This window comes from Sus scrofa, chromosome 1 (genome assembly GCF_054392235.1).
Source record: "Sus scrofa isolate SSC_HxYL_T2T_F1_AM1 chromosome 1, Sscrofa_HxYL_maternal_Yorkshire_Landrace_v2.0, whole genome shotgun sequence".
In the NCBI taxonomy this organism is placed as follows: Eukaryota; Metazoa; Chordata; class Mammalia; order Artiodactyla; family Suidae; genus Sus; species Sus scrofa.
In genome coordinates this window covers 34,372,060-34,397,626 of record NC_139383.1, presented here as the reverse complement: position 1 = coordinate 34,397,626, position 25,567 = coordinate 34,372,060, and the positions used below count along the sequence as shown (strand labels likewise).

The 25,567-nt window shown below is 36.1% G+C and overlaps 1 protein-coding gene across 3 annotated transcripts in view; it reads left to right on the top strand.

Annotated features, from left to right (window-relative positions):
* Positions 1 to 875: 875 nt before the first annotated feature.
* The window catches only part of LAMA2 (laminin subunit alpha 2), a 592,018-nt gene continuing 567,326 nt past the window's right edge, over positions 876 to 25,567 (top strand). For all 3 annotated transcript variants that reach the window (XR_014803693.1, XM_084956512.1, XM_084956505.1), the window contains exon 1: positions 876 to 1,083. Coding sequence is in view for 2 of the 3 variants with exons in the window: in XM_084956512.1 (XP_084812638.1) it covers positions 960 to 1,083 (124 nt within the window). In the remaining variant the exon portion in view is untranslated. The remainder of the gene's footprint in view (positions 1,084 to 25,567) is intronic.

Below are 25,567 nucleotides of genomic sequence, written 5' to 3'. Positions count from 1 at the left end.
CCAAAAGACATCCAGACACATCTAATAAAAACCCAGTAAGAAGTTGTTCCAAGCCTTATGAGAACCACAGACATAAACAAACAGTCAAAAAAAAAAAAAAAAAAAACTAGTAAGGAACTGTAATCTGAACATGGGGTGGCAGGAAAACTTAAGAAATTCTCTTGCGTTAAAGGGAAGAAATGGGGGCTGGAAGAGAAGAAATTTTGAGTCTGAAGGGAAACAAATGAAAAGGCTTTTTATCCTCATTAAATAAATGTCTCCTGACTGAAGGAAAACCTTAATTTTAACCTTTATATTGGTCATAAACATTGCAGTTTATAAAGGACAATTGTTTTATTTTGTCCTCCCTTTGCTGCCTTGCCAGCTGCCTACCAAGTAGCAAGTCCCCCGGCCTGATTGCCGCATCCCGGAGACCACCTTCTGCTTCCTGGTAACTTCCCAGTCATCTGGGCCTTTGGGATAGACTCATCACCAACGTGGATCACCTGGATGTGGTGCTTTCACGCAGCTTTGCCAGGCCTTTCTTAGGAGGTCCATCTTCTCAGCTTCCGTAAAGATCCTAGTTATGCAGATTTCCCACAAATAATGCTTTCCATGTGGAGGGATTTTGCAGATCAAACAGTGCTTGCAATCAACTCCTTGCTTTAATTTAAAAGAAGTTCAGCTAACAGATCAAGCCAACCCCTTCTCTGAGGTAAAGACCGCTATAGGAAAGGCCTTTTTCACCGTGGACCCTTTAAGGGCCTGGGCCGGGACGTCTGTGGGGCGAGGGCCCGAGAAGGGGGAGTGTCCTCTTTCTCCCCCCACCCTCCAGCGACAGCCCAGCCAAAGCCGGTGGGGGGTTGTCTCCTCCTTCTCCCCAGCTGCTGCTGCTCACTCAGCTCACAAGTCTGGGCCAGGGGGCAGAGCGGCCGCGACTCCCCTGGTTCTTGAGAAGTGGATCCGCTGGGGCCACCGCGATGCCAGGAGCCGCCAGGGTCCTCCTGGTCCTGCTGCTCAGCGGGGGCTTCGGGGGCGGCGGGACGCAGCGCCCGCAGCAGCAGCAAGAGCTGCGGCGGCAGCCACCCGCGCATCAGCAAAGAGGTACAGTCGAGGCACGGGCTGCAGATTACACCCTTTGCCGGGGTCGGGGCCCCGCACAAGTCTCTCCACAGTTGCTGGCCCAAGACTGTTTTCTCGCTTTGCGCTTGGGGAGCGCGCTGTGGGGTGAGGGAGGCTAAGTTCACTTTCAACTCCGAGTTCACCGAGTAGGATGGACCTGCCTACCTCTCTCCAAAGAACACCGAGCATTTTTCATCTTTCGTTCGTTTCGGAGAGGACTTGGTAGCGCTATATATTCTGCAAATTGATTTTCAAAATCTCCCCAACAGGCAAACTTTTAACCATTCCCCCCCCACCCCCCAAAAAAGCTGTCCACGTTAGATTCCATCCCTGCGGAGAAAGCTGCCCAAACTGTGGTTCATCTTGGAACTTTATGGAGGGCAGCTGATAATGGGTTGGTTGGTTGGTTGGTTGGTTTTCAAGGGACTTTGTTTCTAACTCTTGAACAGGTTTTGTAAAGGCGTTAGGTATGTGGGTTTTTTCTTTCTTAGCCATGCTGCCTCCAAACTTTTTTGAGTCCAAATTCTTTCTTAGGAATTCTATCATACTGTAGTGAAATGGCTCTCCTTGCTTAATTACAGATGAGACCTCTATATCATCTGTGTTTTAATTAAGGCCGCAGAGACACTTTATGGAACTTTGGGAAACAGTTGTATTTAATGTAACTCAAATTATTCTCATCAGAGTGCCGTAACGTTTATATGCATATCATTTCTGAAACTCTTGGGACACTTTGAAGAGTTACTTATGATCATGAATTTAAAAGAAGCACATGTGCAACGTTTAAAAATAATTTATAATATTTCTGCAAGCTTTTTTGTAAGTCAGAAAAAATGTATCAAAGTAAAAAAGAAATATTTAAGGTTTGGGTTCAAATATTGAAATATTTACTCAAAGAGTATAAAACTGGAAATAAGTGGCTTTTGAAAGTTTTGATGAGGCTGAAACTGCCAAAATTTTGAAGTATACTGATCCCTGTTTTAGTTAGCTGAAATAAAGTTGTGTCTAACCGTTCTGATGGTTTTTTCGCTTATCATCTAGCATTTCTGGCTTACTATTTTATTTTAAAAGAAATAGGAAAAAATATGCTAGGCTTCTTGCTATAATAATAACCCCTTGATTAAAGTTCTTAGAATAAAAGTGACCTAAAGTTCACCATATTGCTTTTTTTCTTCTATTTTTGCTTTTCCTTCTTTGAGAAGTAAAATGGGGTCAATGTGGCTTAATTAATAGACGTGATGAGATAGTGATTTTGAGAATATCTATGGCTGCAGATTTTGAAAAGTACTACTTTTAAGTATTTGCTCAGTTTTATATGTTTTAACAATCCCCCTACTTTAATACTGTGAGGAAGCTGGGAGTCAAGAGACGGGGATTACCAACTCTTCACTTGGAGCAGGCAAAGCATTGGGAAAGCTCAAAGCATGCAGAATAGGAATCAAGCGGGTTTCTGAAGTTTCCCTAACGCGCTCTCCCTCCCCATTTTCTCTTATTCTCTCTCCCTTCCCCTCCACCCGCCCCAATTTTATTTGAAGTGAAATGAACTCTGATGTCTGTGGTCCAGGCACAAGATGAAGTGAATTCAGAAGAGAGAATTTATACAGCCATTCTGTTAAGAAATCCTGTGAGCATTATACCCAGCAAGGAATTCTATGCAAAATAAGGATAACACTTTAGAGTCTACTATACACCTTGGATCCCTTGAACATTATACACAGCAAAGAATTATATGCAAAGAAATGATAACATTGAGTCAATATCCTGTAGTCTGCATTCTAGAATTTATTGTGATTTTATAGATTATTTGCAATATATTTAGAGACTGGTTCAAGGATAAATGGTTAAAACCTGTTGATATTAAAAGTCTATATAAAATATATTTCAAGAGTCCCCTTCATGGCTCAGTGTTTAACGAACCCAGCTAGGATCCATGAGGATGCAGGTTCGATCCCTGGCCTTGCTCAGTGGGTTAAGGATCCGGTGTTGCCGTGAACTGTGGTGTAGTTCACAGATGTAGCTTGGATCTCACTTTGCTGTGACTGTGGTGTAGGCCGGCAGTTGTACTTCTGATTTGACCTCTGGCCTGGGAACTTGCATATGCTGTGGATGTGGCCCTAAAAAGCAAAAAATATATTCAAAATACCTTAAATTTGTATGGTGCTTTATCATTTCAAAATGCCATATATACATGAGCTCACTTCACCTTCAGCCATTGTTTATTATTGTTGGACAAATTTAAAGTCTGACTCTTCAAGTGGCTGTGACTTAAATTCATGCTACTGATAAAAACAATTTTTAACAAGAGTACTTCTAATATTACTTTGTGCGAAAGGGAACTTGATAAAGGAACTTTATGCTAAAGTTTCCTTTTCATAGTACCAAGATTTCTTTTAATTTTTGAGATGATATTTCCTTTTCAATACTGTTCTGTTAAAGAAAGCTCTTAGTGAAGATCCTTGAATATGAGTTTGATTGAAGAGGTATTTTCTTGGCTGTCATCAATTTTCTCTTTTCAATTATACTGACACTGACCTTCTGGCCAAGGATTAATTTTTTAGAATGAGTTCTGTTTTCCCTTATACTATGGTGCCAATTTATTAAAAATGTTGACATGAAGCAAACATTTTTAGATGTTGTAACTAAGAAAATCAGATTTTAAAAAAATTTCTTCTGTGAAATCATGTGTAATTTCTAGAACATACTAAGTTGTAGTATGAATAGCACTGACTCAGCAAGAATGATATTCCAAAGAAATTCCTTTACTAAATTTAAGATTAACAAAATGGGAAAATGATGTAGTCACAGTGGCTCTGCATTTCAGCAAGGCAGTAGATAAAATCTTTTTCCTATTTCCTGTATTGATATTTGTGTGAATAACATGTGGAAATGAAAATGTAATAGTAGATACATTGCAACTGATAGAAAATAGTTTCCAAAGATCATTGCATAGTGGATCAAGGTCAATCCAGAAGGAAGTCTCCAGGTCTCTGACAGAGGTTTCCTTATGTTCATTTGTCTTGGTAATGGCTTGATGGAAAACATAAAATTTAAGCTCATCATAACTGCAGGTAGTCTGAAAATGATTCAGGTGGCTGAGCTGGTGAATAACAGGCTTAGGAATTTTAAAGGTCTTTATAGTCTGGTCCCTGAAAAGAAACTACATGGAAATGGTTTTATTATTTGTATCCAGATGTTAAATAATTTCATTTTGGCCTCTTCTGGAAATGTGTTGTGTCCTTTATATGTACAGGAATGAGTACAAAGACAGATGAGAAAGGCAGTCTGAACTGTAGTAAGTTCAACATGAATATATAGGGTGATATGGTGACAGAAAAGTTAACTCACTTTTATAAAACATACACACACACATACAGAACCTTAGAAACAGACTTGTTTGTTTAGTACACATTATTTGGGTGCTTCACTGGCAAATGGATATAAATTCAGAGGAAGGAGAGCAAAATAGTCTGAAAGGATTTTTCAGAGGAGGATTATTCCAAGTAAGAATTAATTTGGAGAAAGAATGACTTAGGAAATTGTGAGATAGCCTCACATTTTTGGAAGGGTTTCTATTTGGAAGTTAAACTAAAATATTCTTTCTAAAGTCTGAACTTGAAACCGTAGAAGAGTGACAAAGAGGAGGGTTTGAGTTAAACACAATGGGAGGAAACCTCCCTCCCTCCCAACCCTTCCCTATTCTGAGCTGTTTAGAAATAACTGGGTTGTGTTGGAGCACTTAGCTTCTGGAAATGTCCATGCGGTGATCAGATGTGTAGCTTGTCAGAGATGATTTAGGATGGAATGGCTCTGTGGAGAGGAAGTTAAGACCATCAAGTCTCCAATCTTTTTCCAAGTTGAAGATTCTAGTATTACATTCTGTTGTTTTTAGAACACATACTTGTATCTGAACTTACAAGTTCTTTTAAAAAAGTTAAGAAAACCTTAAATGAGTGGAAATGTGTTTTTAGATGTCTTCTGGGATTTAAAATAAAAACATGTTTGAGAAAATCCTCACTCATGTTTGACAAGAATACTTAAAAATTTAATATGGAATTTCCACCATCAGTTGCACAGTTCTCAAACATCCTGTGCTATAAAATGTGAGAACACTTTATAAATTACCTGAGAACTTTTCAGAGAATTTATTGTGGCTATAAACTTGGAATTGATTTTTTTTTTTTGGTATTTTCTTTTGCTGTGTATGTAACTTGGCTAGTTCATTACATACTAGCCTATTAGTTTAGTAAAAATGATTCATAACAGATAAAATTTATGTCTGAGAATAAGAACATATTCAACATTGACTATTGTAGATGTGTTAGAATTTTAAAAAATGACATTTTATATTTTTAAAACCTCACATATCAGTAAATAGAAATTGCTGCTATATCTTATTTTCCCCAATTTTCTAGTCTATGATTTCATTCTGCGATGAGCTGAAACGTTATCAAGCGTTGCTAGGTGTTGTAAAAGAATTGTGTGTAACTCTGCCAATTCTTAATTCACTTAATAAAATTACTCTAGCTCCTGAAAGATGGGATAAATGTTACCTTACTGTAAAAACTATCTTTTTACCTTCTTTAGATATAATTATTTAAAAACTCAAATAGATATCCTAAGAATTCAATTCAGATATGATTGCTATAAAAAACATGAGTTTGTATTTTATTTGAGAGATTTAGTTAAATAAGAAGGCTTTCTTAAGAAGTAGAATGTGAACTTTTTATACCTTTCAACTATATTGCAAGAGCTTCCACTCAAAAAGTTGACTTTTTGGTAGGTTTCACATCCCTGTATGTATCTATCCCCATTTATCTAAAGCAGATCATATTTTCCTATTCATACATTTAATAAACACTGATTATTCACTGATAGTGACTAATGTGCTAGACTTTTCGACATGGACCTCTGAGACTGAATCATTGTTCTCTCTTTTAATTCAAAATAGATTTAGCAGTGAGCTATAAAAAGAAATTCACTTAATCTTTATATGGGGTCTCATTTCTTTCACAATCTGCTTTGGAATTATGGGACCGCAATTCTGGGCCACGATGAGGAATCGGGGCCTACTGGGTCCAGAATAGGCAAAACTACATTCAGCCTAGCTTGTATGTAACAAGAGTAGTGGGGTGGCCAGGTGTCTAAACCACAGAGTCCAAAGGATGTACTGAATGCACACTTGAGTCCAGTCAGTGTTAGCTATCCAGTAGGATTCTATCATGTGGATGGTCCATGGCTGGAAGAGTTTCCAAGAGGGTAATTAAAAAAAAATAATGGTGACTCCAGGTATCTGTCCATTTTGTAGTAAGTCCTTATTTAGCCCCTGGACACCTGTGGAAAAGATCAGGAAGAAACTATTGTCAGTGGTCAGATTGTTTCGGCTCTAATCTGGAAGACTGGGGTTTAGGATTTGTGTAGAGTCACAGCTTGGAAATGGGCTAAGCAGGAATGAAGGCAAAAGCCTAGTTGCAATGAATGAGAGAACAGGGTAGAAGTTAGAGCAAAATAGCATTAGATTGGCACATGTTTCTCCAGACTCATGCCAGTCTCAGTGTATACCAGGCACACAGAAAGAAGGCGAATTCTGGGCTGTACCCATCGGTGAGACTGTTCCAAGGACAAAATTTGAGCAGGAAATTGGTGGGGTAGGGCTTATGTGTATTAGAATGTGGTTAATAAATGAATGCGTTCAGTGAGTAAAAGAGATCCCCCTTCTCTCCAAAAAAAAAAAAAAAAAAATCCTTGCTCTTATGGAGTTTATATTCTAAGTGAGGGGACAGAAATATGATGAGTATGTAATGAATACATAATATAACGACTACCTGACGTTGCGTAGAATGTAGTAGTGATGGATTCCTGGACAAATACAGCAGGATAAGAGGAGTCAGTTGTTTTAGGAGTGAAGGTCGATTGCTATTTTTGAACAGGGATAAATGTTGACCTCATTGAGAAGGTCACACTTGAATGAACACTTGAAGGTGATATAGGAGTGACTGGTACAGACCTTAGATGGAAGGGTACTCTTGACACAGCAAACGGGCTTGTAAAGGTCTAAGGCACAATTTAGAAGGGTCAGAGAAGTAACGGGGGGCTAGATAATTGTAAAGATTTTTGCTTTTTAGTCCAAATGAGATGGGTGACATTGAAGACTTCTGAGCAGAATTAAATGAATGAATGAAATACTAATTAATATTTTTCATACCAAATAGGCTGTAATCCATTGGACTAGAACAGTAGTACAAATGTAGGGTTATTTTAAATTTGTCTCCTGCCCCAAACCATTCATGCACAGAACACCTTTAAATGACTCCATTTCAGAGTATTCCATCTCAACAATTGTACCATTGGGAAGCTCAGATGCATTTTTGTAAAATTTTTTTCTTTTTCTTTTTTTTCTTTTCTTTTCTTTTTTTTTTTTTTTTGCTTTTGGCATCTCAGTTCCATTCCACAATTAAAAGAATATCAATACCTCAAAACCACTGAAGGGCATGGTATTTCTACATATCCTTTTATTTTGGCCCATTGTTCTTAGAAATATGCTGTAGGTTTCTCAGAGTGTTTTTAACTAATGTGCATGTTAAGACAGAAATAAGTTATTCACAATCCCACATGGATTATGTGTTTACCTTGGAGGTCTCCTTTTTGGTATTCATTTTAATATCAGAGCTAAAGTTTAGATACTATTGTTAAAAATGACTCAGTGTGTATTGCTCTAATGACTTCTTTTATGAAATGGACTTTGAAATGGTACCTATTTTTACAATCAGAAACTTATTTTATGCTTTGTTTTGATTTTTAGAACTTCTTTAAGGATCTGTGTAAGTCTTGCAGTAACCTTCGGAATAAAGTAATGCAGTTTTGGCTTAAAGTAGAACAAACTTAAGTGAAGAAAATTGCATAGTTTTGCTCCCATTCTTCCTCCCTTTTTTCCTTCCTTCCCCCTCCCAACCCCCCGCCTCCCCTCTTCTCTCCCCCTCTTTTCCTTCCTTTTTCTTTCCCTTCCTTCCTCCCTCCCATTTTTTCTTTCATATCCTGATTGTGAAAACACTGTGGTTTTTCAAATAGATGATTCTAACAAATATAACTTCTTAGAAAGTATGAACGATAAACTTCACTTAACTCTTTCTACTTCTTAAAAGCCACTGATAATTGCTAAAGATAGTTATGAGACATAATCTAAACTTAACACTGTGATTTGAAGCTAAAGGGTTACTTGCCATGATGTATAATATGAATTATAAAGTAGTGTTTCTGCAGTTATCTAGACTGTGGATTTTAATATGGGAACTTTATCCTATTTGGGCACATGATGTATAGAAAATGATCATAGAGGAGACTATTCGTGGTTTATTACTCAGCACTGGTTTTCTCTAACAGGCCTAATCTAGCACAAATAGCAAGTTAATCTATGCAGTTCTGAATGATGAATACCTGAAGAGCTATTTTGTGCCTGGCACTTGGGAAAGGCACCTGGTGCAATGTTAACAATGTCTCTCCCTTGTATGGTCCTCTTGATTGACCACCAGGCTGTGTGCTTTCCCAAGGCTCTTCATTTAATTGCATCTTCAGTGCCAGATGCTTTAGATTAGTTTAATAGTATCTATTGTATTGTGAGTGTTAACACATTCACTTAACCATAGTGAAAAATTTTAGTAGGTTAAAATAATTATCCTCATTTTATAGGAGAATAGATGTCTAGAAATTTGTCAAGGACAAACACACATTCCAATGCTAGTTTCAGAATCAGAGGTTAGAATATGTTCCTGCCCCTGATTTTTATGGATCCTAAATTGTCATCTGTTTTGGGGTTTTAGAGCCTTCCTTATCTTTTATAAAGTATCTTGAAAAAAACTTATTTTCATTTCTACATTATGTGAGTAGTCTAATTTGAAATGGGAGATGCACTAGGAAGTATGGAAGAACAAGTATATACAAGACATAGTCTTTAAAACTCATTTTCTTTCTTTTTTTTTAGCTTTTTTAGGGCTGCACCCACAGCATATAGAAGTTTCTAGGCTAGGGATCAAATTGGAGCTACAGGTGCCGACCTAAGCCACAGCCACAGCCACACCAGATGCAGGCCATGTCTGTGAGCAACACCACAGCTCATGGCAATGCCAGATCCCTGACCCATTTAGTGAGGCCAGGGATTGAACCCGCATCCTCATGGATGCTAGTCAGATTTGTTTCCCCTGAGCCACAATGGGATCGCCAAAACTCATTTTCATTTAAACACACACACACTACTTAAAACTATGCAGAAATAAACATATTACTCAAAAGTATCCATAAGTTTGTGTTCATCAAATCTTAGTCTAAATTCTTAGGATTTGGATTACAGCGTGCTAGACTCTATGAAAGTGCTAATTGATTATTGGCTTTTTGGAAGTCACCTTATAGAAATTACTTCAGCAGTCTAGAGACATAATGATATTTATTTTATAATAGATTCTTTAAAAAATAGTTGCTATATATGTCTGTTAATGAAAAGAGCAAGAGTCAGACAGATACACCTAGGAATCAGAGCAGAGTTAACTTCAAAATTCCACCTGAAAAATGTATAGGACACCGGTATCTTCATAAAAAGATTTGAAGAGTTCTATTTGAAGTTGAACTTCTCAGTTAAGACAGAAAATGTGGCAGGACTCATAGATTTTGAGAGAATGTGAATGTGTACATTTGGACCATTTATAATTTAACTCTCTTACAGTTCCTAAGTAGTATATTTAGTATATTGCTATTTGATTTGTTTTTTTTTAAATCATTAGATTTTCAGTTTTATAAACAAAAATATAGAATAAGGGAACATAAAAATTGCCAGAATATTGAATTTGCAGAAAACTCTCGTTGCCTCGATAAATAATTATTGGTCACAGAATAAACTGTAAATGGGATCGTCATATTTTTCAGTCAAATAATTGTACTTTTAAAACTCTAAGTCATAATCCTTTTTAAGTTGCTTGTGACATGTAAGGTCCTATTCTAAATGGGAAACAAGGTCAGGAGAGTTTGCCCCATAAAATGTGTTTCTACCAAAATTTGTATCGCTACCCCAATTTTCTGGCTTATTGCCTGCTATGTGTTTTTCAATTACTGAATGAGGCCAAAAGCATGAAGGAGAGCTCAAAGTAATGCAGTTGTCATTTCAGGTAGCTACTTCATCTCTTTGGTTTGTTGCGAGGAGTATATAAAACAATGAATATGAAACATGGAGTATCTGTTAGGGCTTCAATAAATGTAAATCTTCAGAATGCCTCAAGAAAAATGAATTCAGTCTGAAAACCATTTTGGTGTCTCTGGCTTAGAGCAGTATTTTTTTTTTTTTTTTTTCCTCCAGCACAGTGATATACATAGTGATAAGCTCAGCTGAGGTTGTTATGAAGGTATTTGCTCCTATACTTGAAAACAAATGAATGAATTCAATTTTAATTGGACTTTGTATTGTAGTATTTAGCTATTCCAAACGGCATAGCTTAGTTTAAAAAAATACTCTTAGGAGTTCCCGTTGTGGCTCAGTGGTAATGAACCCAACTAGTATCCATGAGGATGCAGGTTCAATCTCTGGCCTCATTCAGTGGTTAAGCATTCAGCGTTAGTGAGCTGTGTAGGTCGCAGATGTGGCTTGGATTCAGCATTACTGTGGCTGTGGTGTAGGCCGGTGGCTACAGCTAGGATTCAACCCCTGGCCTGGGAAATTCCATATGCTGCATGTATAGCCCTAGAAAGCATACACACACACTCTTATTAACATATACTTCTTTTTTGATGTTTTCATTTCCTCTATTCTTTTAAAACTTTTTATAAATCAAAGTATGGTTTTTATCAATTTACAGTGTCATGTTAGTTTCACTTGTAAAGCAAAGTAATTCAGTTTTATATATGTATGTGTGTGTATATATATGTGTGTGTATATATATATATAGGCCCTTATTGTTTACCTGTTTTATATGGAATAATGTGTATATGTTAATCCCAAACTCCTAATTTACCTTCTCCTCCACCCTGCTATCTACTTTGGTAACCGTAAGTTTGTTTTCTATGCCTGTGAGTCTATTTCTGTTTTGCAAAAAAGTTGATTTATATCATTTTTTTTTTTAGATTCCACATATGTGATATTACACAGTACTTGTCTTATCCGACTTACTTCACTTAGTATGATAATCTCTGGGTCCTTCCATGTTGGTGCAAATGGTATTACTTCATTCTTTTTTATGGCTGAATAATATTCCATTGTGTACATATACCACATCTTCTTTATCCATTCATCTGTTGGTGAATACTTAGGTTGCTTCCCTGTGTTGGCTATTGTAGATAGTGCTTTTATGAATATTGGGATGCATGTATCCTTTGGGATTATGGTTTCTTTGAATATATGCTAAGGAGTAGGATTGCAGGATCATATGGGAGCTCTATTTTTAATTTCTTAAGGAACCTCCATACTGTTCTCTATAGTGGCTGCACCAATTTATATTCCCACCGACAATGTAGGAGGGTTCCTTTTTCTCTACACTCTCTCCAGAATTTATTATTTGTAGATTTTTTAGTGATGGACTTCTGACCAGTGTGAGGTGGTACCTCAATGTAGTTTTGATTTGTGTTTCTCTCATAATTAGCAATATTGAACATCTTTTTTATGTGCCCATTGGCCATTTCTCTGTCTTCTTTGGAGAAATGTCTATGTAGATCTTCTGCTTATTTTTTATTGGGTTGTTTGATACAACGCCATATGAACTGTTTGTTTAATTTGGAAATTAATCTCTTGTTAGTCATCACTTGCGGATATTTTCTCCCATTCCGTAGATTGCTTTTTGTTTTATTTCCTTTGCTGCGTAAAAACTTATAAGTTTGGAGTTCCCATTGCGGCTCATCAGTAATAAACCCAACTAGTATCCATGAGGATGTGACTTTGATCCCCGGCCCCACTCAGTGGATTAAGAATCCGGTGTTGCCAAATGGCAAGTGCTGGAGGGGCTGTGGAGAAAAGGGAACCCTCCTGCACTGCTGGTGGGAATGTAAACTGGTACAGCCACTATGGAGGACAGTTTGGAGATACCTTAGAAATCTATACATAGAACTTCCATATGACCCTGCAATCCCACTCTTGGGCATCTATCCGGACAAAGCTCTACTTAAAAGAGACACATGCACCTGCATGTTCATTGCAGCACTATTCACAATAGCCAGGACATGGAAACAATCCAAATGTCCATCGACAGATGATTGGATTCGGAAGAGGTGGTATATATACACAATGGAATACTACTCAGCCATAAAAAAGGATGACATCATGCCATTTGCAGCAACATGGATGGAACTAGAGACTCTCATACTGAGTGAAATGAACCAGAAAGACAAAGACAAATACCATATGATATCACTTATAACTGGAATCTAATATCCAGCACAAATGAACATCTCCTCAGAAAAGAAAATCATGGACTTGGAGAAGAGACTTGTGGCTGCCTGATAGGAGAGGGAGGGAGTGGGAGGGATCGGGAGCTTGGGCTTATCAGACACAACCTAGAATAGATTTACAAGGAGATCCTGCTGAATAGCATTGAGAACTATGTCTAGATACTCATGTCGCTACAGAAGAAAGGGTGGGGGAAAAAACTGTAACTGCAATGTATACATGTAAGGATAACCTGACCCCCTTGCTGTACAGTGGGGAAAAAAAAAAAAAAGACCAAAAAATAAATAAATAAAACAAAAATAAAATATATACTTTGAAAAAAAAAAAAAAAAAGAATCCGGTGTTGCTATGAGCTGTGGTGTAGGCTGCAAATGTGGCTTGGATCTGGTGTTGCTGTGGCTGTGGTGTAGGCCAGCAGCTGCAGCTTTGATTCAGCACCTGGCCTGGGAACTTCCATATGCTTCAGATGTAGCCGTCAAAAAAAAAAAAAAAAAAAAAAAAAGAAAAACTTTTAAGTTTAATTAGGTCCCATTTGTTTATTTTTGTTTTTATTTCCATTACTCTGGGAGACAGATGCAAAAATAGATTGCTGCGATTTATGTCAGAGGCCAGCTTATGTTTCTCTAGGAATTTTATAGCATCTGGTTCTTACATTTAGGTCTTTAACCTATTTTGAGTTTATTTTTGTATATGGTGTTAGAGAGTGTTCTAATTTAATTATTTTACATGTAGCTGTCCTCTTTTCTGAGCATCACTTGTTGAAGAGACTGTCTTTTCTCCACTGCATATTCTTGTCTCGTTTGTCATAGATTAATTCACTATAGATGCATGGGTTTATTTCTAGGCTTTCTACCCTGTTCTACTGATCTGTATATCTGTTTTTGTGACAATACCATATGATTTTGTTTACTGTTGCTTTGTAGCACACATATGCTTTTTTAGGTGTTCAATTTCCATGCGCATTTCTCTACATTGGAGATACTTTGAATAGCAGAAAAAGTGTAGACTCGAGAAATGGAAAGAATTGGATTTACAGCCATGTTACCATTTTTCTTACTGAGAGCAAAACCCTGAAGCATCAGAGTTTAAATTCTTATTAATAAGATGGAATTAAAATAGATAATATAGGAGTTCCTGTCGTGGCGCAGTGGTTAACGAATCCGACTAGGAACCATGAGGTTTCGGGTTCGGTCCCTGCCCTTGCTCAGTGGGTTAACGATCAGGCGTTGCCGTGAGCTGTGGTGTAGGTTGCAGACGCGGCTCGGATCCCGCGTTGCTGTGGCTCTGGTGTAGGCCGGTGGCTACAGCTCCGATTGGACCCCTAGCCTGGGAACCTCCATATGCCGCGGGAGCGGCCCAAGAAATAGCAACAACAACAACAAGACAAAAGACAAAAAAAAAAAAAAAAAAAAAAAAAAAAAATAGATAATATATGTGAAAATCCTTGACAGCTAATTAGTAAATATTAGCTAGTTTATTCTTTATTATTTGATTACAAAGGTCAAAAATGATACAGTGCATATGACATCCTTTTTGCTTAAGAAGAGCAAAACACTTTTCTGAGTGGACCCTAAGAGATTATATATGGTGAACTATTTTTATGTCACTGCAGAGCAAGTAAGGAATTCTATCAGGTCACACAAGTCAGCAACAGAGATAGAAAGAAACAAAAGGTCTATAATTAGCTAATACTTATGTTAGTAGCTTAATGTGAGAAGTGATTTATTTTATTTTATTTTATTTTTTTGCTACACCTGTGGCATGTGGAAGTTCCTGGGCCAGGGATCAAACCTGCGCCACAGCAATCTGCTGAAGTGACAACATCAGATCCTTAGGCAGCTGAACCACAAGAGAACTCTGAGAAGTGATTTAAACAGACAACAGAATGAAATTTTAGCAATATTTTGTGATTATTTATATTTAAAATATGGTATAATAAACTTTTTAAAGGATTTTTTTTATTTTTGGACATGAATTTATTAGGGATTGATAACTACTTAAAAAACTTTTAATATATGTAATATATTAGAAAAATATGTGGCACATATTAAGTGCTTCATAAAAATTGTTATTTTCAGCCTCTGAAGCACCTGTCCTCATTAACATGTACTTGGGAAGAAATGACAATTCAGCATGTTTGACACACAATGGGAATTACTTTCAGTTTGGTCTTCAGTGGAAATTCTGACTGGATTTTAGAAAAGCCTCAATATAGACCCCCTTTATTTGGATTCTATTCACTAAAGTGAAATAATAGTCTTGGAATATATTATTTAATACCAGATTGAATAGAGAGAATTTTTAGTATGTCTACCTGTATGTTACATCTAATGATAAATTAGTAAAATTTCCCCCAAATTGTTAACCTCAGCAGATCTCTAGGGAACCCTGCTTTTCTAAACTTGGGAACATCAAATTTTGAAAAAAAAATCTGAGGGAACACTTCCCATAGGCTTTTTTCATATTCAGAAAGTTTTAATCATACTTAACATGTAATGTACATCTATTCAATTTTTCCTTTTGGTAAACTGGAAAAAATATCACTGGATTTGTAATTAAAACTCTAGGGTATAAATTTTGTCTCCAGTTCTTCCTAAAGTTGTGACCTTAAACAACAGATTAGTCATTTAACTATTCTGAAACTCAATTTCCATCTGAAAAATGAGAACAATATTCAAATCCATCTCATGGGATTGTTATAAGGGTTAAGTAAACTATGCCATACAAATTTTATTATTATTTTTATTTGGTCTTTTTGCCTTTTCTAGCACTGCTCCCATGGCACATGGAGGTTCCCAGGCTAGGGGTCTAATCGGAGCTGTCGCTGCTGGCCTACGCCACAGCCACAGCAGTGCGGGATCTGAGCCACTGAAACCTACACCACAGCTCATGGCAATGCTGGATCCTTAACCCACTGAGCAAGGCCAGAGATCGAACCCACAACCTCATGGGTCCTAGTCGGATTCGTTAACCACTGAGCCACGATGGGAACTCCCAAATAGTATTTTTAATGATACTACTCAATATTATAATAAGTGATAGTTTTGGCCAAAGGCATTGTTGGTTTATGAAGTTTTTCTTCACCGTGTTTCTTTTTTTTTTTTTCACCCAGTGACTCTTAGCATATTTAGTTATTCTGTATTGAAAACCAAGGCACATCCTCATTCTATTCTTTCTTTTTTGCCACATACCTCCCAGTAACACAGAAGAAGTTAATTGGTATGTAAAGGAAATATTTAAAATGTATATCTTATATTTATTGGTTTCACAAATATCTATAGATATACTTTACACATAGACAATGATGGGTTTAAAAATTTCTCAAAATACTTACTCATTTCTCTCTATTGTCTTTCTCAAACTTGTATAAAATATTTTTTTGCTCCATTTCTAAGGGACTGATTTTGTCCACCGACTTCCTGAAATGTACTACCTAATGTGTGCTGAGAAAGCAACACTACCCTAAAGTTTCTTATCAATCTAGAATCTGAATTTTTCTTTTTGGCTGTGCCTAGGACATCTGTAAGTTCCCAGGACAGGGATCAGAATCCTTGACACGGCAGTGACCCCAGCTGCTGCAGTGACAATGCTGGATCCCTAACCTGCCGCACCACAAGAGAACGCCCTAGAATCTGAAATTTTAAGTGTAGACATTAATTCCTTTGGACAAAACATTGCCTTCTCAGGCCATTTTCCAGATTCTAGGAGATCTATACTCTTTTTATTTATTTATTTATTTTTATTTACAGATGACCATGTTCAGGCTCTTCTGATCATAATTCCATAGATTAAGTCAAAATGATTCATATATGTAATGAGTCTTTCTGTTATGATTTTCAGTAATGTAAAAAGTTGAAAGACCAATCTAATCTTATACAAACTTCAAGAGCTATTGCTATTTCAGAAAGTTAGACGGGCATGCAATTAACTAGTTCCTCCTCGAAGATCTTCCACTTTGTAATGGTTAGAGATTAATAAGGTAGGTTTCACAGTGATAGGACATTTTGACTTTTATTTTTATTTACTACTTTCTTGTCTCTAGTCTGGTATATGGCAAGCACATAATAAAAAATTGTAAAATGAATGAAACCATTTTTTAAACAAGACAAAGAGTTGCCTTTAAAAATTTTTGTACATATACTCTTTTTCCTAATGCTCTCATATTCTGAATGAATATTTTTATATGTAGTGATAAAAATACTGAAGCATAGATATAAGGTATTGTATCTAAGGTATTGTACCACTTAGGTGATAAATAAAATATTTTAGAATACTTTTATTTTTAAGGCCATACCTGCAGTATATGGAAGTTCTCAAGCTAGGGGTCAAACCAGAGCTTTTGAGGCCTGTGCCACAGCCATGGCAGCACTGGATTCAAGCCATGCCTGCGACCTCTGCAGCAGCTTGCAGCAATGCCAGATCTTCAACCCACTGAGCCAGGCCAGAGATCGAACCCTCATCCTCAGAGACAATGTAGGGTCCTTCACCCACCAAACCACAGTGGGAACTCCTAAAATGCTTTATTGTACTGTCGATGCATATTTTTTTCCTAAGGATATTCAGTGAGCTGAGCGGGTTCTAAGCTTTGGATGAGGAATGAATATTTCTTGGCTTAGAACTTTTCTATATGTGAGATCTTTTTGGATGAGAAATACACTATGTAAGATTAAAATGTCCATTTAAGATACAAATTCTAGGGATAAGAGATAAATAAGTCACATAGGGTGACTTGATTGGCATCTACTTCCATTTTTTCTTTGTTTCTTTTTAGGTACCACTGATGTCCTTTTTATTTCAGAAAAAAAAAAAAGCTTTTAGAAAATATTCATCAGAACTTCACAGTATGTCAAATAATGCATGTGCTGTATTCTTAAATGTGGTCTCTTTCACGGAGTTATTAACAGTCAGAGTGGTGACATACCTAGAATTTATAAGAGAAATTTGCGATTGAAGATACACGGTATCTGTATTTGCCTTATTTAAAAGTCAAACTTTAAGGCCAGAAAGAGCTGATTTTGTTTTGCTACTACTTTACTCATAATGCATAGCACAGGGCCTGGCACATAGAGCAGTGACCATAAATACTGAATGATGGATTAGTAGAAAAAGGGAGCTAACTTTTAGGAAAGAACACAAACCTATAGGTATTGAAAAAATACGGAGACCACTAAGCATATGATACAATCAGGAGTAGGAAGTTAAAATTTTTATTTAAGTACGGAAAAGGGAACCAAGGATAGAATTTACCAAGACATAAAAGATGTAAGATCGTCGAATGCTAAAACATATTTAAAACAATTAAATATTTAAATGTAAATGATGCTTCTAAGAGGCTACCAGTTATCGTTTTAAGTGTACATAGACACTAATATCCAGAGCTCTCTACCTTGAGAGTTTCCTTCCTAACTCTTCCACACTTTCCATGCTTATCACTTGGAAAAAATCTCTCTTTACTTATTCCAAATTAATTTGTTTTCACCCCACCCTTTTTTTTTTTTTTTTTTTACAAAAAAGATGTCTTACTCTCTATGCCTTTACAAAGCTCTTTGAACCATCAAGAAACCTTCCTTTTCCTCAGCACACCTAGCTTTTGAACATCCTACATTCTCTTCTACTTTTCAAATGGAGTTAAGGTCCTCAGGGATGACTCCACCTATGTCTGATTACTTCTGCATTTTAGCTCCACGTATCATTATGTATAATGTAAAAGTATTCATCATAATACATATTTGAATTTTTCTTAATTTCCTTGCTTGATGTGTGTGTTTAGGAGCTGAGAGTGTGGGAGGGTAGGGATTTGTGTTCAAATTAGATGTGTTTTCTTCTTTTTAATGCCAATTGAAGTGCTAGTGATTGAATTTTATGTGAACTCACCAGACCATGGCAACATTTTCAATAGAGAATTTATTTAAAGGGAATAGAAAAGTGGCATACCACTCTAATTTTTATTGTTTTTGTATGTATTATTCATAGGTAAAGAAACAGTCAAGGGATTGAAAAGACAGTGTAAATCAAATAATGAAGAAATTCTGCAGTCACCAAAAGAATTATTAGCAAACTAGCAAATTTCTTTCTAGTTAAATATTTTGGCACAACTGGGAATTAATATTAAACACTTCTAAATTTCTGTTCAGTGATTAGCTAGTATAACTTTCAGATAGAACAGGTCTATAAATGTCTAAATTTAAGTAGCTGTATACTATACTTATGATTTCCATGAAGAGCTAAAACCACCTTTCTGATGGTCTTAATTACAGCCTCCTTTTCCATTGTGCTGCTATCATATTATGCTTTACATTTATGTAGCATCTGGTGTTTAGGAAGTTTTATTGTTTTCCCACCACTTCTATGCCTCTACACAAACTATTGAGCATTGTGTTGTATATGGCAGTGTATTCCTACAGTTGGAGTAAGGTGTGTGTGTGTGTGTGTGTGTGTGTGTGTGTGTGTGTGTGTGTGTGTTAATACTTGAAATGAATGGCTTTTAGCCTGATAAGAATGGATAGAAATAGAACCCCAGATTTTCTAAATCCCAGCCAGGCATATCAGTTCTACATAAATTCTTCTAAAATGGAAAGTAGCAATTTTTTAAAGGAAAAAGCTAATGTGAAAATTGTAGCATAGTGATAATATTAAGAGAGGGTACAGTCAAGATTTTTGAAAATTAACTCTATATTATATAGCAGACTTTTTTGATTTGGTCAGCAAATGATGGCTTCTCATGTTCTCCAGAGAGAAGCATCCATTTATTTTATCTGTGTGTTTAAGACAATTCTTACTCCTTCCTTTACTTAATTGAAAGTAAAGTTTAATTCATTTTTTGCATTCTATTCATAAATATGACCAAATACAATTTAGAATATATATATATATACTGTATTTGTATTAGTACACATGTATTTTCTGTCTTGGTAGATTTGGGTATGGTTTCATATATTAGGGAATTTATAAATGGAATTTATTATAATTCATTTGAGTAAAGTATTGATGTTAAAATCTAATGTTGTTATGAATATCTTCTTTGAGAGATATTGGAGACTTATAGTGAAATCATCGTTTCACTAAGATTTCTCTCCAATAAGACATTCACCATTACTGGAATTACATATTCTGTGAATTTCATTCCGTTGATGTAATTTTAAACTTCCATTCTACTTCACTATAAATGGAATTTCATTATATCTGACTCCACAATAAGTGAGTTACAGTATCGTTGACATTTAGTAGAATTACAGATCTTAGTGTCTTTGTATACTCTGCATTAAAATGTATTATGTGTGCTTTCAATTCTGTTTCAAAGAAACCACTATTGATTTACATAGTTGTTGTGTAGAAGAATTCTGTTAAACTCTATTGCTTGATTTCATGGTGGCTTTTTTCTTCCTGAAATCATTTGAAAATATTTCTCAGTGTGTTTGCAACTCTTGGATAAAAAGGAGATAAAATTTATGGATTAGAAATATATTTATGTGAGGTTTCTCTAACAGTAAGTCTTTATAAAGCCTTTGTGGATCTTAAGCTGCAATTGTAGCTTTCTCTTATAACTTTCTTTTATTCTCTACTTTACTATGAAAGCTATCATAGAAAATTAATTATTTTACATAGTGCTGAGAATGCCTTTCTCTTTTAAAGAGTGAAATTAAAATAATTCTTTTGTTTTAAGTCCAGGGAGGAAAGCCTAGGGAGAATAGAGTCTTTTATCTGGATACATGTTTCTCGGATTTGATGGCAGAGCTGTTGCTGTGGAGGACAGGGAAGCAGGGGGCTGGGCTGAAGGACAAATGAACAAATGGTTTGGGCAAAGACAATGCATTGGTTTTAAGAAGGCTGGTGTTGAGATCTCACCTTTCACCCTAGAAAATCTCAGATATAGACATTCAGCTGCAGATAACCCCCCCCCCTTTTTTTTGGCTCAGAGGGGCACTTAGAGTGCCAGACCCAAAGGGGAAATTGCCCTAGAGTAGTCCCAGAGCTGTTAATTCTAGAACTGTTTTCTCAAGGGCCTGAGACTCAGAGATGACCAGTGACTTGGACACCTGTACTCAGTCCAGTTTGATGGGAAGAAGATTTTAAATTCATCCAGGTCCAGATTACCTGCTATGTCTGCGCTTAAACCTTACCATACCTCCTCTTCCTTTTGTACCTTCTGTTCTTTTTGCGGGGAGAGAGGGGTCACGGAGTTAGTAACTACCTCAGGAGACAGCTTTATATTTCATCATTATGTCAGTCACAGCCTTAGTTTTTCAGCTTGGTTTGGGGGCATCCTGTTTGTAACTTACAATAATAGATTTGGAATAGAGATGCCCTTGACAACAGTTTCAATGAGCATTTTTAATTCCTCAATAGAGTAATTTAGAGAACTGTGTTTCTTTGTCTCTATCTCCCAAGATAAGAGTATCTGGAGGCCAGATTTTGTGCTTAGCATTATTGCCAGGTCAGAAACTAGGCATATTAACATGAAATATGTTGTTCTGCATCTAGAAGCCAGAATGTAATAAGCATTGTTAATTTAGTTAAAGAAAAAGACAGCTGTTTAAGATTAGCCTTCTTGTGTATGTGTGGGAGTTAAGAGAATAATGTCTCTTTCCCAAGATGTGTTTTTCTTTTGTTTATATGCAGATTTTAATTGATGAAGGAATTAATGAACTAAGTGAAATAATAACTATTTTATACTGTTTGTTAGAAATTGGTTGGCAGGTACTCCTCTGAATGGTATATAAAGTTCTAGAAATCAGATAACTTCCAAAAATTCTCTATAGTGTGCATTATATTCTGGGTTATGTTTTCCTGTAGTATAACTATTAAGCCAGATAAAGCAACTTTTATTCATGGTAACGATTATTTAGAACTCTGGCCGAGATGATGTCTCGCACTTAAAACAATGTTGTTTTCTGATATGTATTTTAATAATTATCTACATGACACGCATTTATGTTGTTGTGTATAATGAGATTTCTTTGGAAAATATAGGTTCTATGTTGAATTTAAAACTCTTATATCCATTTAGCTTTCACAAGCTTTAACTGTTTTTCTGTTTTATCAATTACGTGCAAGGTATTTCATTCACCTGTTTCTACAGTTCTTGAGATCGCTGAGGGCTTGTATTATTGTTTCCATTCTAGAGGCTGAGCAAATGAGGCTCATATGGGTTGTAAAATATTATATGTCATAAAGACACCACCTCTTTTTTAAACAACTTTTTTGAAGTATAATTTGCATACAAAGTAAAATTCTCAAATAAGGTTACCTTTAGATGATGATTGACAAATAGATACACCCATGTAACTATCACCCCAGTCAAGAAGTAGAACAGTCCACTTTCCAAGAAAGACCCTCCTTGCCTTTTGCAGTCTCCTTCTATACCCCCAACTTCTTATCTGGTTAGTAGTTTCATCTGTTCTAGAATTTCCTTTATATGAATCACCAATTTTATGTACTTTTTTGTGTCTGCCTCCTTTTGTTCAGCCTAATGTCTATGAAAGCCATCCATATTTTTGTGTTCATCAATATTTTGTTCCTATTAACTGCTAAGAATTTCCAATATATGAATATATCTCAGTTTTAAATGTAACACCTGTTGGAGTTCTCTTGTGGCACATTGTCACTGCAGCAGTTCGGGTTGCTGCTGTGGCGTGGGTTTGATCCCTGGCCTAGGAGCTTTCATATGCTGCTGGTGCAGCCAAAAAAAAAAAAAGAAAAGAAAGAAAAAAGGAACCACAAAACCACCACTATTAATGACCTATTATGAATGAATTTACTGTATACTAGTCATGTACAGGTCTTTTTATGGACATGTTTTCATTTCTCATATTTATCTAGGAATGGAATTCCTGGGTTGCATGGTAAATATACATTACATTTTATAATAAATGGGAAACTTGTTTTCCAAAGTAGTTGTATCATTTTATTTTTCCAAAACAAAGACATGATTGTAATCTAGTGATGTGCACTTACTTCTAGCGCCATAATGTTTGGTAAGCTAAATTTTGGGATAAGGGCTGATATCATAATTGATCATTTTTCTCTCTATTCCTTTCTCTTTTTACTAGAAAAAAATTTAAAAAAAGTAAGGATAAAAAGCTTGTTCTATATGGGAAGACTTTATTATTTAAGAGGCTTTCTGGTAAATATAAGAGTTCTTCAAATTCTAAATAGGCATACAAAGCAGAATAAATATGCTTTGTTCAAGTTTTTTTTTGTCTTTTGCTTTTTTTAGGGCCACACCTGCAGTGTATGGAAGTTACCAGGCTAGGGGTCAACAGCAACGTGGGATCCGAGCCATGTCTATGACCTACACCACAGATCATGACAACACCTGATCCTTAACCCACTGAGCAAGGCCAGGGATCGAACCTGCATCCTCACAGATCCTAGTTGGGTTTGTTAACCACTGAGCCATGATGGGAACTCCTGCTTTGTTCAACCTTTGAAGTAAGTTATTGGTGGAGTTCCCTGGTGGCTTAGCAGGTTAAGGATCCAGTGCTGTCACTGCAGGGGCTTGCTTCACTGCAGTGGTGTGTGTTCAGTCTCTGGCCTGGGACCTTTCACATGCTGCAGGTGTGGCCAACAATGATAACAATAATAATAAATAATGTACATTATTTGGTCATCTAATCTAATTGTTTTATATATCCTACATTATTGGGTAAAGCAATATTAATAATATTAATGGGAAAAGAAAAATCCCAATTATTCATTCAACAAGAGTGTCTTGAATATGTATATAAGAAGAGGTTTTCTATATTATACATACAAAGATGTACGAGATGCAGTTTTTTTTCCTGCAAGACTTGTATAAGTAGAGAAAAAAATAAATGTATATATACAATGAAATTAATGCAGGTGTGGAAAGGGTTTAATGAATTTATTTAAAATGTTTTAAAATTCTTAGGGAGGCAGACAGATTTCTGTCTCGTAGGAGTAGAGCCATTTCACAGAGAAGATGGAATTTGACTGAGCCTAACAGAAGAGAAGAATTTTTTTTAATTGTTATTTCCCCAATACAATTTTTTTTTCCTACTGTATAGCATGGTGTCTCAGTTACACATACAGTGTACACATTCTTGTTTGTCACATTATCATGCTCCCTTGTCTAAGTGACTAGACGTGGTTCCCAGTGCTACACAGCAGGATCTCATTGCTAATCCATTCCAAAGGCAATAGTTTGCATCTATTAACCACAAGCTCCCTCCTGCTCCCCCTTGGCAACCACAGGACTATTCTCCAAGTCCATGATTTTCTTTTCTGTGGAAAGGTTCATTTGTGCCGTATATTAGATTCCAGATACAAGTGATATCATATGGTATTTTCCTTCAGAAGAGAAGAATTTTAATGGGCAGATCAAGAAAAGAGCAGTTTAGGAGAGGGAAGGATCGGTTATGGCAGGTAAGTTAGACGGAATTGATGGACTGAGAACAAAGGTTGAAGTTTAGGTTTATTATTACTAAGGAAAGAGGTTAATTTTTGATGAGAGAAAGGGAAGCTCAAAATTAAATTTGGAAAATTACCCACTCACAGAGGTTATGGAAACTAAAGGTGAGGTCTCCTTGTGCATTATTGAAATGAAGTGCAGAGACCAGTCAATAGCTTAGATGAAGTCTAGAAGGTGTGAGAAAGGTCATAACTACATTAGCATGTTAGCATTTCTAAGTGACTGGAGACTTTTTTTACCTTTCAAATTTTACACTTTTAGTAACTTTTCAAATTTGATTACTTTAGCCAAAGAAAAAGACACGTTATTTATTTAACAATTATTATAATGGCTTATTTGACTGCTGAACTTTTTCTTTAAATGACACTTTCTTATGAAAAAAAGATCAGGTTTCTTTTCACATTGAATAAACATCCCTGGGAACTTAAGCTATCTCTTTGTCCTAGTTGTTTTGATGACTTTACTAATTTGATTTTTCACTTCTTATTAACTAGGGGTGTTTTAATATAAAATTTCTTTTAAATTATGTTGGGTTCTCGCTGCGGCGCAGTGGATTAAGAATGTGACTACAGTAGCTTGGGTTGCTATGGAGGTGCAAGTTTGATTTCCAGCCCACTGAAGCGAGTTAAGGATCCAGCATTTGTGCAGCTGCAACATAGGTCACAGCTATGGCTCAGAGTCAGTCCCTGGCCCAAGAACTTCCATATGTTGTGGGCATGGTCATAAAATAAAATGTCTTGGCTGTTGTGAAACAACATGAATGTCCATTGACAGATGAATGGATTAAGATGTGGTACATGTATTCAATGGAGTCCTGCTCAGCCGTAAAACAAAATGAAATAATGGCATTTGCAGCAACATGGATGCAACTAGAAATTATCATACTAAGTAAAGTAAGTCAGAAAGAGAAAGACAAGTACCATATGATATCACTTATATGTGGTGTCTAAAATATGGCACAAATGAACTTACATATAAAACAGAAACAGACTCACAGACATAAAGAAAAGATTTGTTGCCATGGGGGAGTGGGAAGGGTGTGGGATGGACTGGGGAGTTTGGGGGTGGGTAGATGCAAACTATTACAATTAGAATGGGTGGTTAATGAGGTTCTATTATTTAGCACAGGGAACTATATCCAATCACTTGTGATAGAACATGATGGGAGAAATTATGAGAAAAAGAATATATATATGTATATATGACCGGGTAATATGTTGTACAGCAAAAATTGGCACAATACTGTAAATCAAATATACTTTAACAAAAAAGATGAAGTAAAATAAAAATTGTGTACTAGTAGCTTATTGCAACTTAGGAACTAAAGTTAATATACTTCTACCTCTAGAAACTGATTTGTGGTCATTGTCTACAGTGTATTTTAAAGCTGCAGTAATAAAGCAATCAGAGTGAAGCTCTTAGAGCAGATTAGACATGCTTATTAATACTAAAATGCAGTCAGAACATGCTAGGCATAAATGTATTTTTATGTAGTGGAATTACCTCAGTGCATAGTTAATCTAAATTAAATGAGTTTATAAGCTAAGCTTGCGTGCAAGAAAAGGGAAAATTTATCTGTTATGTAGACTATATATGTTATCTGTTATGTAGACTATATATGT